At 36.0% G+C, this 18,024-nt stretch overlaps 1 protein-coding gene across 2 annotated transcripts in view; it reads right to left on the bottom strand.

Moving 5' to 3' along the window:
• Positions 1-4,236: 4,236 nt before the first annotated feature.
• Positions 4,237-18,024, bottom strand: part of bmf1 (BCL2 modifying factor 1) — a 67,164-nt gene continuing 53,376 nt past the window's right edge. For both annotated transcript variants that reach the window (XM_079634060.1, XM_079634059.1), the window contains exon 4: positions 4,237-6,912. In XM_079634060.1, the coding sequence (XP_079490186.1) occupies positions 6,796-6,912 (117 nt within the window). In that variant the 3' untranslated portion in view covers positions 4,237-6,795. The remainder of the gene's footprint in view (positions 6,913-18,024) is intronic.

Raw genomic sequence — 18,024 nt, 5'->3', positions numbered from 1 at the left:
GAGAAAACAGCAGGAGAAACAGTTTCTCTCTCCAGCTTATACTGTACAGTTCATTACACGTCTGCAACACTGACGCCAGTAAACACACTCAGACTATAGATCACACTCGTTTACCTGCTGTGAAGCACACACACACACACACACACACACACACACACACACACACACACACACACACACACACTCACACACACACACACACACACACACACACACACACACACACACACACACACACACACACACTCACACACTCACACACACACACACACACACACACACACACACACACACACACACACACACACACACACACACACACACACACACACACACACACTCACACACTCACACACACACACACACACACACACACACACACACACACACACACACACACACACACACACACACACACACACACACACACACAAGCTCCGTCCCAAAGATGACATCCTACTGTTGATGAAGACGCATACAAAACTATTAAATAGCATTTTCGGTTATTGGAATAAAGTGGAAATAAAATATTAGATGAGACTTAAGCTTAAAAAACTTAGAAATGTTGCTTTGGCAAATAATTGATGTATAAGTACTAACATGACTTAAAACTGAAATAAAAAACTAAATAGAAATCTTAATAAAACAAAAACTAACTTAAAATTACTAAAACTGAAATAAAATATTAAAAACAAACTCATAAAAATGACAAAAGCACATAAAAAATTAAGCTAAATAGAAATATAAAAAATATTAAAAGGACAAAAGCACATTAAAAACTGCTAAAAACAAATTAAAGCTATATAGAAATACATAAAAAAACTAAAATTTAAATGAAAAAATCTCATAACAAAAGAAATGAATGAAAATAAATTGAAGCTAAATAGAAATAACCCCCCCAAAAATAAAAAGGACAAAAGCACATTAAAATGACTAAACAATAAATTAAAGCTGAATAGAAATATATTTAAAACAAAAATAAAATAAATCACAAAACAAAATAAATTAAATCTAAATAGAAATTTAAATAAAAAATGACGAAAGCTCATAACAAAATTATTGAAAATAAAATAAAGCTACATAGAAAAAAAGTATATATATATGAAATAAAACTAATACAAATGAAAATGGAATTTTTTAAAAATATTTGAAACCATTAATAAATACTATACTAAATAATACTAAAACAACAGTTTAGAACTATTCTTATAAACAAAATGAAACAATAAAAAAGCATTTTTAAAAACAGCAAAAAACATTTTACATAATAAATGTAGATTAAATACACTAAAAAAGCAAACTATTAAAAAGTACTAAGACTATATACTACATACATCAATACTTAAGAGCTGAGCTTGGCCCAGTTATAGTGCTATTAGTTAGAAATAATAATGATTCAGAAACGTTCAGACTTTAATATGATTTTATTGAAAAAAGTGTACCAATGAAACAACCAAAAAAACCTTCAGAAAAGTATTTTGTAGAGCAAAGCTCTTATGTACAGCATATTGCACTATATAACAAAACCTAGAACTTCCATACTGTATTAAAAGCAGAAAGAAAACCACCGTGAGGAGTGCAGAGATACAGTCCCAATGTTTACACACATGCTACATCTTCGCTGGGTCTCATTTCTCGGTGTACAGTGAGTGTGTGAGCCTCGAACGAACAAGAGATACACGTTACTTACAATAAATGGCTTTCTGAACGGGTTCATTACATCAGCTGTAGACTAACAAGGAATGTTTTAGGATTAGAAGAGCCCTTGATGTGGAACATTTCAAAACTTCAAAAAGCCACCAGTTCAGTAAGAACATCATCTTAGAAAGTCCCATCAATAGCAGTCGATATCAACTTACACAACAACAAAAATAAAACAAAGATGGAGTGAAATACAGTTAAAGACACTGTTGGCTTGATTCAGACTAATACAGGCTTGTTAAAAACATCCAAGACAAAAAAAATATTCCTGACATCTCAAGAACTTGAGACGAGCGACTATAACACTGGGATTCGAGAACCCTTGAGATTCAGCCAAACACAAAGTACTTTCCAGTGCATGTAAAAAAGAGAGGAACCGAGATGATGAAGCACTTCACTAACACAGCTGTGCTCGTCTTCACAAACGGGATTCTGATTGACTTCAGCAGATCTTTAGGATACTGGGACGATTTAGAGCCTCAGAAGCAAATTCACCATCAGTTTTTCCTCATTCATTTCATGAAAAGATAGCGTGAAGCTCACGAGAGACGCATAACACACACGTCCAGGTCATATTTCTCCCCAAAATCAGAAGAAAAGCGGGTGTTTGGTCAGAACTAGACCTCAAACTGCTCAAGATTCTGCGATCAAAAGTCAAATATCTCATAAACTCTCATTTTATAGCTTTATACTCTTACTTTAAGAGTCTGAATATGTTTTACGATAACCTAAAAACATGCTTTATGTCAATTTAAGTCAAAACATAATTGACAATTTAAAGCTGTCATCACGTTTGAGGCACTAAAATGATCTAATGTTCTGTCCGCTTTAAATCCCCCCCACACACACACACACACAGATAAAGTAGTGCAGTATGACTACCTCTATATGAATTATAACATTTATTTGAGTTTATTAGGCTATCGAGAGAGTCGGTTCAGTGTCGCTTTAGTAAAGAAGTTGTAAGTTAAATTACTTCAAAAACAGCAACGTTACAACCTCAATTCAGTAGCAGAGAAGTTCATTTATTAATAAATGTTTCTGTGCTTGTGAATGTGTGTGTGTGTGTGTGTGTGTGTGTTTCAATGAAAGCAGGGTATTAATATAGAGCAGTGATTAAACCGACTGGAACTACTTGTGCATTAAACGGTTTTATTGCACACCTTCCAGCCAATCAGAATCGAGTATTCAGGCAGATCATGCATGGTGTAAAATATATCATGATAAATCAATATAATTTTTTAAAATTTAACCTTTTCTGGTCGATTTTGGACGGAAATAAAATACAACCTGGACATGTTTGCGTGAGATTCACCTGATTTTACACAATATAACACAATAATCTCAGTGGATTCTTCTGCTTTCACTCGCGCTCAGTTCATCTGATGGCACTGTGTTGATGTGAACAAACAGAACAACAGTGACCAGATTAAAATCCTCCTGAACCTCCTTCAGCGACACAGCAAAACGCCAGAAATGCACGACAAAAACGTTAGAATAAAGGGATATAAAGAAAGGAATTGCACAGTGAAATGTATACAGTAGCAACGAGTCGATATACACACATAAAAAAAGGAATAAAATAAATAAGAATAAAATAAATATGAAGTGGAGGAGTGCACATACGGGCTGGAGGAGGACGAGTGGCTCTGGCTCAGCGTTCACGATCTGCAGGAAACTCACGTTCACCTCCAGCAACATTCAGAGAAACACACTGCACCGGTCACCATGTACCAGGCCGAGCTCAGTCACATCACACCGCAACATCAGGACAAAACGGGCTGCGCAGGGTCAAATATGGACTAACCCAACCGTTGGGTTTAAAATGTAAATAAAAAACGGCTGGGTTTGTCCGATGACCCAAACTTGGGTTGAAACACAGCATTTTTTAGAGCCTTCAATAAAGAAGCTATTTTTTATTACTTTGCATTGACATTGTTATTATTGTCATGAAAATTTAATCGAATAAAGACACTTTTGAATTTTTTCCAAATTCTTTTCCAATTTTTTTCCAATTTTTTTTTTAATCCCCCCCCCAGTTTTTTCAAATTTTTTTCAAATTTTTTTCAAATTTTTTTCAATTTTTTTTCAATTTTTTTTCAATTTTTTTTCAAATTAGTTTAACATTTTTTTCACTTTTTTTTCCAATTTACATAATTGATTTTCCTGATTATTACCGAAAGCACTATAGAAATAAATAGACTTGCATTTGTTCTGTATTCAATTCAATCCTATATTTCAGTGATGAAAATCAGCCAGATTTTTAAGCATTAATTAAATTAAATAATCAATTTATTACTAATTTAAATCAATTTAAAAAAATAGGAAAGAAATATTAAAAGCATAAAATAAACCCTCATCAAATAAAAGGCGGTAGAGAAATTGCAACCATGATGTATACTTACAACTGAACTACAAATGAAGTATTATTTTAGTATCTTTGAGATATTTTTTATCGGTTTTAATTTTTTACACTTTCATTTTTAATTTTAGCTAAAGTTTTAATATATATATATATATTTTTTTTTCATTTTTAATAGTCGTTTAATAATTTTTTATTTGAGTTTGAGTTATTTCAGTGCATTAAGTTAAACTAAATTCAAATGTGAAATGTTGCTTTGGGAACTGGCTGAAATAAAATTAGCATTTAGAATTTTATTTTATTTTAAGTAATGAAAATGCAAAATGATACTTGCTTCTTTCTTGTGATTATTGGGGTGAAAATATGAGCTGAATAATACTGGATTTCAATATTTGACACGGCTCTGATAAATGATGAGGACTTTCATCAGTATTGTCTTAAAAAAATATTTTTAAAAGTGTATGCTTTCCTTCATTTAATCATTCTGCATAAATTAGCATAAATGAATGGGAAAAAATTTCACAAAATGTGTGTCACTCCTTCAAGATGAAAAAAAATCAAATAAAATACAGGACAGACAAATCAGAGAAACAGCATTGAATGCATCAGTGTCTTCAAACATAATAATTACAGTCTTCAGAAGAAGGTCATCCTCACGTCTTTTACAAATAAAGTAGTGGTTCTATTTTTAAAAAAAAGTAAAAAATTTACACCACCAAAAATGTACAGATCACCTGACAGATATAAAAGTAGAAATAAAACAGGGAAATGGAAAGCGCCAAGTGTCCTGAGAGGAGAAGTAATGCAGTCGCTTCTCAGATTTACACAGTATTGCTCGCTGGCCATGACACCAGTGGCCAGGATGAAGAGAACCACAGTTTAAGATGATATATAAAAACAAAATGACATGTGAAGAGAGCCGACGGCGACTACAATAAGGCTGAGGCTGATATGTTCGCTGTATGTTAGTGTAAACACAGTCTAGGTCGTTCTGTTCATGTCGTAGGCACAGAAATGATCCTCCATATGTGAAACAGGTTTGTGTCTATTGGCCATTTTAAATGGAGTGGATTGAAGTACCTGAGTGAGCTGGAGACGTCAAGTCAACACTTTTGCTAAACGTTTATACAATAAGGTCCCATTAGCGCATCAACTAACAATGAGCAATACATTTGTAACACTTTATTAATCTTTGTTAACGTTGGGCAATAATAATAGTTAATTAATGGTGCATACAGAAACCTTTGATTTTATTATTGTATTACTTCTAAGATGCTTTAGAAGTATTTATTATTGTTAGTTTGTATTAACTAATGCTGGAAACTTGTAAAGTGTTACCGTTTATTCTAATATTTACCAAAATTCGGTGAAATTTTTGTGTTAATCCTGATAATTAACATTAGTTGATACATTAACTACACTGTAAAAAAATTATATGATCAATAAGTTATGACAATATGTTTTTACTTTGCGTAAACTCATCAAAATAAGATTTTCAACTTTTTGTCATAAGTTATACAAGATTCAACTCATTTTTTAAAGTCAGTTTAATGTAATTTAAGTTGAAATGACTTAAACATCCAAGTTGATTGTACTTAATTTAAGGCAGCGACTTTTTTACAGTGTGACGATTAACAATATACACTGTACAAAAATGTGTTTATTCAACTTAAAAAAGTAAGTGTTTGTGCTGCCTTCAAATTTTACGTTTAGTCAACTTAAAATGTGAAGTTGTAAAGAAACTTGGATATTTGAGTTGACTGAAGTTAAAATTTTAAGGCAGCACAAACACATACTTTTTTAAGTCTATTTTTTTTTACAGTGTATTCTTACCGCATTTATTAACCTTTCATATTAGTTCACAGTGCATTAACTACCGTACAACTTGCGATCTTTAGTAAATGTTGATTCAAATTTTTAGTTCATGTTAACTAATGCAGTTCACAAATGAAACCTTATTGTAAAGCGTTACCACAATTTTCTTGAACAGTTTTCACCCGAAATCATTCGTAGACGATGAAACACGATATTTTCCCAATCCATATTACTGGATTGTAAAGTTAGATGCAGTTGATTGTTGACTAGCTTGATGCCAAGAACTGAATGAAATGAAATCAAAAAGACGAAAACAGCAGTACATCAACTCATCATCGACTTCATCAAACCCTCTTCGGCTGCTTGACGAACACAAGGACGTCTAGATCATATTCCTAAGTATTTAAAAACAGGAAGAACAATAAAAAAATTCAACAATGATGTAATAAAAAAGTAAATAGAACATCAAAACACCAAGAAATTTGAGGTGCAAAAAGCTTTTTTTTATCTTCTTCTGAGAAACGGCCTCTTTGGAGATTTGTAAGTGACGTCCTGGGAGATTTCTGAGGGGAAAGTTTCCAAATCTTCACCCGTTCGCTTCGGCGGTGGCGCGGGACGGTAAGGCGTTCCCAAGACTCGTGGAGCTCATTCAAATACACGTACGGAAGTGCAAAGAAAACTTAAACACGAACAGCATACTGTACAAAATACCTCAACATGTTTATGAAAATATTCCTGTTAGAATCTCCAGAACATCATGGCATCTTCGTCGGGGGAAAAGAGGTTGCCATAAAAAAACGTCCCCCGTCCTGCGGAGGTTCTTCTTTTCAGTCTTCGTTTTTCCCCCTCAAAACCCGTGTTAGATACCAGACAGTGCCGCTAAGCGTCCCGCTCCGTGATGTGGACTGGGACGCGGTTCACCTGCGATCTGCCCTCGCGTCCTGAGCGCCGGCGTCTCTCCCGAACAGGAGTGTGTAGAAGGCATCCGCCACACGCCGCCACAGGGGATCCTGGTTCCTTTGGTTTCTGTGACGCTGCCAAACACAAAGAAAACGAACAAAATAAATCACACGTCGAAGCAGAGCGGCAGTAATGAGGAGTTGTTCACTTCGGAATTAAAATTAAAAGCGGAAAACAACCATTCAAGCGTAAGAAGATGTAATTCGGCACAAATACTGAATTGAGTTATCTTTCCTGCGCTATAAGGACAAATACACACAAAATGATGTCAGAATATCCTTGCAAACACTGTCGGTTGTGTCTAAAGTGATTGTAAACAGGTCAAAGTAACAGTCTGTTGGATTGGTGCATTCGGTCTTAAAGTGACAGCGCCTAATAAACCTGCTGTCATTAATGTTAATCACAGAGAAAATCACTCACTGATCTTGACTGAATAACGTTTTTAACTTTAATAGGGATTCATCTGTATTTTACTTATAAAAAGAAAATATGCAGTTTTATTTTACAATTGATTTTAATGTGTTTAGATGTACTTATTTGTTCTATTGCTAATTTGCTTATTTGTTTTTATTGAATTACTGACTTGTCGTTAATAATATTTGAAATGTATATTAGTCTATTTTATTAGTTAGTTATTCTTTAGGCTGCTGATTTTTGTTCATGGTAAATTGTTCGGCTGCAACACACACAACGTTTTGCAAAAAGACAATAAATATTTTTGACTTTTTTTTACCATAATCGATAAGCAGAATTGGAATCACATATGTTTAGAATGCATTTAAAATACATTTTAGTCAGAATGTATTTGAACCCTATTGCTTTATGAGACAATACATTGAAATAATATTACATCTTCACAATGACATTGACGTAACACCAGTAAAGAGTGTGTGTGTGTGAGGACGGTGCAGTGATGTAATAGTGGAGTAAACACAGTGAAATCCAGACATTGGGAAACACTGCCAATATTTCCACAACAAACGCTGTCTGTTCCTTCACCTTCACACCAAGGAGACCAGACACGTGACATTACACCAAACACACGTTCACTAAAATATAAACACTAGAAATTAGAATAAAATTGAGCTTTGGTGAGTTAATATGCCAATGGCTAGTAGGTTTATTAGAAGGTTTACACTGAATTAGAAACAGGGTTCCCACACCTGGGTTAACTTCAAGTTCAAGGACCTTTCTAGGACTTTCCAGGTCCAATACCCTCAAATTCAAGGACTTAATGTGGGGAGACATGTTGTGTCCAACAACAAACGTTCAGGTACCATTGTAGTAGTTTCGCCCACACTTAACGTAACACGGAATAAACATTTTTTTTTCTGATTCACAAACTTTCGAGGATTTCAAGGACCCATGGGAACCCTGTAGAAAGCTGTAGTCCAGCGTCCAACTTTTTGAGAAAGACGCCACTTCAAATTGAGTGACAAACTGCATCTACTCAAGTAAAAACTGCTAAATAGTTCTATTTTCATGGACACAAAAATATAGATTCAAGGACAATAATAATACAAATTCTATTCAAGTAAAAACAGCTAAATCTTTCTTTTTTATTGACAAAAAAATAATAATGATAATAAAAATAATGCAAAATGCAGATTCAAACACAGCAAGTCATATTTCTGCCTTTTAATTCTTCCCGATCCAGCCGCCATTGACAGGTGAGGTGTACCATAGATATCCATATAAGGCTAGATGTCTAAAGGCGGAGTCTCGAACGTCATCACCGGCGGCCATCTTGTCACAGGCAAGCGTTCTGGCGGGCTCTGTGGTTCCTGATGTACGGTGAGTGATCTGCACGAACACAAATCCTCTTATCTCGCTGAAATCTTAACGGATTTACAAACGGTTTGGTTTCTTACAAACGTTATTAACGTGGCTATAATTCTGAATGCTTGAACATGTTGAAATATATAATATTAAAATTATTCATAAGTATGCAGTGTCATAACTACATCTCTGACGTTTATAACAAACCAACCCGTTTGAAAATCGGTAGAAAATTGAGCAAGTTATGGTTATTTAAAAAGTACATGCACCATTTAAACAATGTTACGAGTGAGCGAGCTGACTGTGACAAGATGGCCGCCGTGTGCGGACATCGACCTCCATTGGCCAGCAGCGCGGACGAGACATCTAGCCTTTATTATATGATATCTATGAGGTGTACTATGTGAGAACTACATCTACAACTGTACTAAATTTCTCATGACGTCATCAGACACACACGTGATCATAATAAAGATGATAGATGGGCGACTCTCACGCTCTCGAGTCGTTATCCCGGCACTGAGGAGAATTGGATTTGGGAAGATTAAGTGGATAATACTTCCACTGTCACTGAGGGAGGCAAGATAAGATCATTTCACTAAATAGGATTACGCTGCTCTTGAGGCGCACGCACACACACACACACACACACACACACACACACACACACACACACACACACACACACACACACACACACACACACACACACACACACACACACACACACACACACACACACACACACACACACACACACACACACACACACACACACACACACACACACACACACACACACACACACACACTTTCAGCTGGCTCAGCTCTCTAGAGAGACGAAACCCAGTCCAACACTGATAACACATCTGTTGCTTTCACAGACAAGTCATAAAGTACGAGCCGAAGTCTTCCCTGTAACTCACTGCTCTAAAGCTGTCACACACACTACACATAACAACACTCACATGCACTTTCAGAGCTGTAAAACACATTTGAACACACACTGCCAGTCAAAGAATCAGTCAGAGGAAAAAACCCTGTATGCAATGTGACTGCAATTACCTTGTTATCTATTGAACAGTGTTTTCTCATGCACTATTAATAGTTTATTTATAGACGCCGCATCTCTTTAACCAGTTACAATCACAACCTTCTTCACTCTCTCAGACCCTCAGCTAAAATTAAATACTTTTACGTATGAAACAGCCAGTAGGTGGCGGCGAATCAGTGTCTTAACGAGTGAGTCACTGAATCGTTCATTCAAATCGGCTGATTCATTCAGGGACAAAGCAAGTGACTCATTATGCGTGAGTCGTTAAATCATTCATTAGACCGATTTGTTCAATAACACAGATTCGTTCAGTAATAAAACATCACTAGCCGCGTTTTCATTACGGTTCAAATTGCGCAAACTGAAATTGCAAGTTGAAAATACGCCCAATGGAAACACGTCAATTTCGCGAAAACTCCCATTTATCGCAAAAGAGTTTTTCTGCTCGCATGAGGACGTTTTTCAGGCAATTCGAAAAATTAATATTTTGCAAAACTGCAGTGAAAACAGTTTTTGCGCATTTACAGTCGCCTGACGTAGAGGACGCGGTGTGTGTTTGGACAGAAGACGAGACTGAGTTCTTTATTAAACTCAATAATTACAGGAATACTGGATTCTAAACCTCAAAGAAACGCCACAATCAAGACCTCGAAGCAGAACTGAGTGAGAAACAGAAACTCCTCTCCGCTCACAGTATAAGAGTCTTTCCTCGACATTAATGCTTGGATAACACACACACACACACACACGTCTCCTACAACATCCGTCGCCATGATTTCTGGAATGATTATCGCGAGAGGAAAACATTAAGTTTTGGTCGCATAACATTGGTTAATGGAAACACCGTCATTTTGCAATAGTTATTGCCGACATTTAGAAGGAAGAAAAAAAAATTTGGTTAAGTTTTGAGCAAATCTGTAATGGAAACGTGCCTACTGTTGCTCTAAAACACAATGGCTCTACTGTGGATTTGTGAACTTATTCTATTATACCAAATAAACGAAATAATGAACTCATTATAATGAGTGTCATATGACCCCTTTACAAATACTATTTCATTCTTTCTACTTCAAAATTATAAAAAAAAATACTAAAATAAACTGAAGCTGACAAAACACATTAAAAATATAAAAATGTAAAAAATAATTCAACTAAATAATTTAACTAAATAACTAAAATATAAAAACTAAAACATAAAAAATATTTTAGCTTTTTTAACTAAAATATTTTTAGTTAACTCACTTTAAAAAACCCCCCCTAAAATATACTTTTTTAACTAAAATATTAAAAATTATTCAAAACAGTAATAAAACTATAATAGTATCGCAATACAAAAAAAACACAGATTCAGTTTATACACTAAAAAATGAATGTTTACACACTAATTTTGAAATTTCACAAATAATTACAAAGAAATGGCAAGTGACACATTGAATTAAACATGAAATTTAGAAGTAGAAAGTATAAAAGTGAAATCTTTTTAAAGTCAGGTATATGAAGATCTCTGTAGTTCTGTTGGCTGCACATTGCACAGCGTTGCATAAGCTTCTCTCACACACACACGCCCCGCTTCGCCCTCACACACACCAGTCTACAACCCGGCGGAGACGCAGAAACCGCCGGAAGGTCGTCAGGAGCTTCACAGAAACACACTTACTCTCGTAGCTCAGGGATATTCAGGCGGAGAAGAAAAACAACTTCTTGACCTCAAAAGTAATAAGGAAAACCCAGCAGTGAAAAGCAGGTTTTATGAGTAACCATTAGCACTCAATAAACATCCCTAATCTAATCATATTCAGTTTTCTAGGGCACGCATCGCCATTACTAATGCTCATTTCAGGGCTTGTTCAAATCACATCACTAATATTTCTGAATGCAACCGGATATAAAGTGCATTTTTTAATAATAAAAATAATGCAAAATACAGTGCAACTGTCGCTACTATGCAAGTAAACACAGCTTTTCACAGACAAAATACAGTTTTAAAGGAAAATAAGTCATATTTTTAGCTTTGAATTGGGGGGGGGGGGGGGGGGGGGGGTTGGGGGGTTCAGTGTAAAGAGGAGTGTGTTCTGGCGCAAACGTTCCCTGGTGATATTCTGCAGTTTCAGAAAACAGTTCCGCCACTGACCAGGAGAAACCCAGTCTAAAGACAGCGGCGCCGCGCGTTAGTCAGATGCTATTTTAAGCGCGCGTGCTTGGCCATTATGTAGCGTGTGAACAACACACACACTTTGATTCTCTAATCTAAACAGACGCAGCAGTTTTCATTTTTGCAAATCATACATTATTACAAGGAAAAATATGAACACGCGGGAAATCATTGTTGTGTCCGTGAAGATGTGAAAAAATAGGCATAAATCTAGATTACACATTTACCCAAATTATTATAACACATTTTAGATTTGCGTCGGGCGCATGAGTCGTTTAGCCCGCCAGTATAATAGCAACACATTTAGCGTTACAATAGGGCCCATAGTGTAAATATAGAGTAAATATGGAAATGAACTTCATTAAGATCAGCAACATAATGAGGATTACACTGAATTAAAAAACACATAGTTGTAGTCCAGTCGTCGCGTGTTTCAGAAAGGTTACATTTTAGACTGAGTGACACAAACTATAATCCAAAAGAGCTAATTAGGGATGCACAATATATATCTGTCACTTCTGTCTAGTCTATTTCTTGGTTTTGTGACAGAGCGCTGACACTCCTGTCTTGTCTCGTCTGTGTGCCTGGTTTCATGTACTGTCATGTCTCGTCTTGTCTTGTGCTTGTGTTTACACTGGCTGTGTGCGTTCTTGTTGTCATGGTTTGTGTGAACACGTGGCTTATGAGTGTTCTCATTGGCTGCGTGTTCATGTCTCGTTAAGTGTGAGCACATGGCTGGTGATTTGTTTTACTGGCCATGTGCTTGTGTTTTTTGTCATGTTTGGTGAGAGCTGCTATGTTTCCTTGTGCCATGTGCTCTCCTGTTGATTGTCTAGCTCCTCCCATCTTGTTGCCTGATTATTGATTATTTGCCACACCTGTCCCCCTTTGTTTGTTCTCCCTATTGACCCTTCGCAGGGAGTTTGATTGACAGGTGATCTGACTAATCATACTTCGCCATCCGCCATTTTGTCCGACAAAGCAGTCAGGAGAGTTAGTAGATTACCGCTGGAGGATTTGAGCTTGAGAAGCGGAGTGTACTGACGTCTCTCCGCGGTTAAAACAACATTCCTTCTGATGTTCATTCATGTTTATTTGATGCTATAAATGAACTAGAAGGAAGAGATGATCGGTTCACGAGCGGCTTTAACTGAGCGATCTGTCACGACACATTAAAGAGCCACAAAACGCTATTTATTGTTTACATTTCTTTAAAAAAATGAACAAATTTGAAAAGTGAGACTGTGTGTAATATGTTTAATATCAAAAGTAACCGAAAAGTAAGCTGGTCTGTGTCAGTCAGTGTGTTGTCAGTGTCTCTCTGCTCCGCGATGTGTTGTTCACTGCGTGAGAACATGGTGTGTGTGTGAGAGCGGCGTAGCTTGTCGGACATAGCGACAGTAACTAAGGGGGCGGGTCTTTGCGAACGGTCAATTGAGGCTACGTTTACACGGACATTTCACCGTTCTCCGTTTTCAAAAATAACATCGTGCACACCTGTCAGTTTTCAGAAAAGTGTTCGTTTACATGAACCAGTAAATTTTTAAATTATTTGTAATCACAACTTATTTTCCTTTGTCAAATCAACTTAGATAATTAATGTAGTTCAGATAACACAATATTTTGAGTTTCTATTGATTAAACCAATCTCCTTCATTGCATTAACTCAATTGTTTAATTTCAATGAACTCAAATTTTTTAAGGCAACCAGGTAACTTACTTTTTTAAGTTAAAGCAACAATATTTTTTTTGCAGTGTATATGCCGTCAAGAGCATGCCAAACCACGTTAGCCAATCGCATACTGTGACGTCGACTGCCTAAAACTCAGTTTCTCTCAGTTTACATGCAAACAAAGTTTTCCAAAATCTCAACTCAGGTCGGAGTTTTTAGAAAGAATCGTTTTCAGAGGTGAATTCTCCGTTCACCCGCCTCGGGTGGTTTTTGTTTGTTTTTGTTTTAATTTGTGATTGATAAAAGCCTTATTGAGGCCATACTTGAGTCCTCTCAACTTCCACCTACCCGAAACACTGACAATATCGGCCACCTTTTCTATCTGCCGATATATGTTCATTTTAATGTTATTGTTATCGGCAAAATGAAAAAATCTGCCCGATATATTAAAGCCGATAAATAATGTATTATTTCCTTCAGCTGAGACTCTTCAGATGCGACTGTTCAACATGATGGTGTTGAGTTGCTTGAAATATGATTGAAATCACTTCAAAAAAGGAAAATACAGTAAAAGTGCAACATGTGTCTGTCATATCGGCAACATAACATTATAATGAGAACATTATAATTGTGTGTTTGGGACGTGGATTTTAATGGTGAGACTTGTGTTTTTGTAATCAGGCTCTCAAAAATGATATAAACCAATATATCGGTTATTGGCTTTCAAATATAAATAATTATCGGTTTCAGCCGACTTTTTCATATTGGTGTCTAATATTAATGAACATATTCGAGTCCTTTAGAAAACCATGTTTTTGTACTTTACAGTAGAAGTAAATATAGATCTGAGGAGCAAGTGAGGAAACACTGGCAATCCATAACTCAAATATTGTCTGTATATTTTAAGGCGTTTGTTGAGGGTTGATTTGTGAAGAAGGACTACATGCCTGCGCACATATATATATTCAAACGCATTCAAACTTTTAAAACGGTGTAGTGTTAGCGGCCGCTAAGTTGATAACTCATGATCTTTGTAACAGAAGTGAATCAATCAAAACTAACTTTATCTGGACAATAACTTTATTCTAGATCTGCTGTAAAGCCTGAACACTCTCTGTTACTGTAATCTCCTGTGATCTCTGTAAAGCTGCTGTGAAACAATCCATACTGTTAAAGCGCTGTATAAATGAAGGTGACTTGACTCAAAAACATTATTCAGAACAGCAGAACCCTTCACACACACGATCTGTGTTCAGTGCGAACGCTTGCGTGTGTGTGGCGCTCGCGCTCAAGGCCAACTCTCAGATCGGAGTCAGTGGCTAAATTTAGCCTGAGATAAAGAAAAGAGGAGTTTAACCAGACACACACACACACACACACACACACACACACGGTTATAGTGTCGTCACTCCAGTGAGTTTATCAACTCTGCGTGCCGTTAGCCAATCAGAGGCTGAAACCCCCAGAGAACAGGCTTATCGGCACGCACACACACACACACACACACACACACACACACACACACACACACACACACACACACACACACACACACACACACACACACACACACACACACACACACACACACACACACACACACACACACACACACACACACACACACACACACACACACACACACAATATAATATAGAGGATAACCCTAATAAACTCAGCCAGAGGGAGTTCAGTAAAAGCAAATCAGTGCATGTGCATTAATATGAAGATCATGCTGAGGACCAAATATGCATTATAAACACTCACCTAAAGGCTCTCTTTTACTTTAAAGCATTGTGACAGAACCAGTTATATTGAATATATTATATATACTGTGTATATAATGTATATATATTATTATTATTATTAATATTCTTATATAAATATATTGACAATATACAATATATAATTAATTGGTCTTTTTTATATAAAATTTTATAAAATTATACATAAATATAATTTTTTCATTATATTATATATTTAATAAATACATATATTCTCATTTATCTAATGTATTCTTTTATATAAACATATATATTGTAAACTTATTTTGTACTTATATACAATTTTATGCAAAAACCTAAATATATATATATATATATATATATATATATATATACAAAATAAGTAAGCATAATAGTTTTATATCTATAATTTGTATTTCTCCTAAGGATAAAGGGTGTAATTAATAGAGAGAACAGTGTTTGCATGCATATGCATCATAACTAACCATTTTACACAAACAAAATGATGGAGTTTCAGAATAAAGAGTTTAAAATGTCCAGTTGCAGTTCTGCATGTGTCTGTGAGCGACGAGCGTCTCACAGGAAAACTCTAATCAAAACACATCCCCTTTTCACCGGGTGCATTTCTGGAAAACACACGTATATCTGCGCGCACACACACACCACACACACACACACACACACACACACCTTCATGAGCCGCTTCGACACTGACGTGTTTTTATCTGTCGTGACAATGAGGAGGAAGTGACACACACACACACACACACACACACACACACACACACACACACACACACACACACACACACACACACAAAACTGTTGCAATCATTGAAATCTTTTACACTGTCATATTAAACAATACACAAATATTACAAATATTGTTGGCATATTGCTGACGAATTGCTTTTGTTCCTCTTCTGGATTAAAGCGTCTGCTGCTATATGGATATACTGTACACTACCAGTAAGATTTTTTATGTTTTTAAAAAGAAGTCTCTTCTGCTCACCAAGGCTGCGTTTATTTGATAAAAAAAAAAGAAAAAAGTAATATTGTTAACTATTTTAATATATTTAAAATGTCATTTATTCCTGTGATCAAAGCTGCATTTTCAGCGTCATTACTCCAGATTAATGCTGTTTCCTTTGAACTTTCTATTCATCAAAGAATCCTGAAATAAAAATGTAAATAACTGTTTTCCACACTGATAATAATCATAAATGTGTCTTGAGCATCAGATCATCATATTACACTGATTTCTGGAGGATCATGTGACACTGAAGACTGGAGTAATGATGCTAAACTCAGCTTTGATCACTGGAATAAATTACAATTTACTATATATTCACATAGAGAACTGATAATTTACATTATAATAATATTTAACATAAAAATCAAATAAATGCCTTGGTGAGCAGAAGAGACTTCATTTAGAAACATTCAAAATCTTGCCAATCCAAAACTTTTGACTGGTAGTGCATGTACATGTAAATTATTATATATATATATATAGAACTACACACACATGCTTGTATATATTTAAGAAATATTTGCATGTATATACTGTATATAGATTTATATTTAATTTATTAGTGTATTTATATATACAAAATAATTATATACAGTACACACACATTTATTATGTAAACACACATTTATTTTGGATGCGATTAATCGATTATGGTTCCTGGGTAACACTTTACAGTAAGGTTCATTAGTTAACAATAATTTATTAACTAACATGAACTAACAATGAGCAATACATTAGTTACAGTATTTATTAATCTTTCTTAATGTTAGTTAATAAAAATACAGCTGTTCATGTTAGTTCACAGTGCATTAACTAATGTTAACAAGATTTTAATAAAGTATTAGTAAATGAAGAAATGAACATTAACAAAGATTAATAAATGCTGTATGAGTGCAGTTCATTATTAGTTCATGTTGACTAACGAACCTTCTTGTAAAGTGTTACCGGTTCCTGCGATTATGAGATTAATCATAAATCACAGTTTAATAGATTATATTTCTGCATATTAAGTGTTTTAAACATGATTCTCGTACAACAGTGACCTCTCTGTCTCTCTGTGTGTGTGTGTGTGTGTGTGTGTTCGTGTGTGTGTGTGCGTGGCGTATGTGTATGTGTGTCTGTCTGTCTATGTGTGCGTGCGTGCGTGCGTGCGTGCGTGCGTGCGTGCGTGCGTGCGTGTGTGTGTGTGTGTGTGTGTGTGTCTGTCTGTCTGTCTGTCTATGTGTGTGTGCGTGCGTGCGTGCGTGCGTGTGTGTGTGTGTGTGTGTGTGTGTGTGTGTGTGTGTGTGTGTGTGTCGGGCCCCCGAGGGCCTCAGAGCTGTGGAGAGAGCAGTCATTAATCTCTCAGCAGAGACGCTCTTCATCACACATGGATCTTACAAATCATCCAATCCTGCGATGTGTGAAGTGTGTGAAGTGTGTGTGTGTGTGTGTTTGTATGTGTGAGTGAGTGAGTGTGAGTGAGAGTGTGCACACACACACACACACACACACACACACACACACACACACACACACGCGCACGCGCACGCGCACGCACGCACACACACATAGACAGACAGCCACACACACGCACACATAGACAGACAGACACACACATACGCACGCACACACGCACACACACATAGACAGACAGACACACACACGCACACACATAGACAGACAGACACACACACGCACACACACATAGACAGACAGACACGCACACACATAGACAGACAGACACACACATACGCACGCACGCACGCACG

Source organism: Phoxinus phoxinus (assembly GCF_949152265.1).
Source record: "Phoxinus phoxinus genome assembly, chromosome: 13".
NCBI classification, from domain to species: Eukaryota; Metazoa; Chordata; class Actinopteri; order Cypriniformes; family Leuciscidae; genus Phoxinus; species Phoxinus phoxinus.
This window is presented reverse-complemented; position numbering and strand designations above follow the sequence as displayed.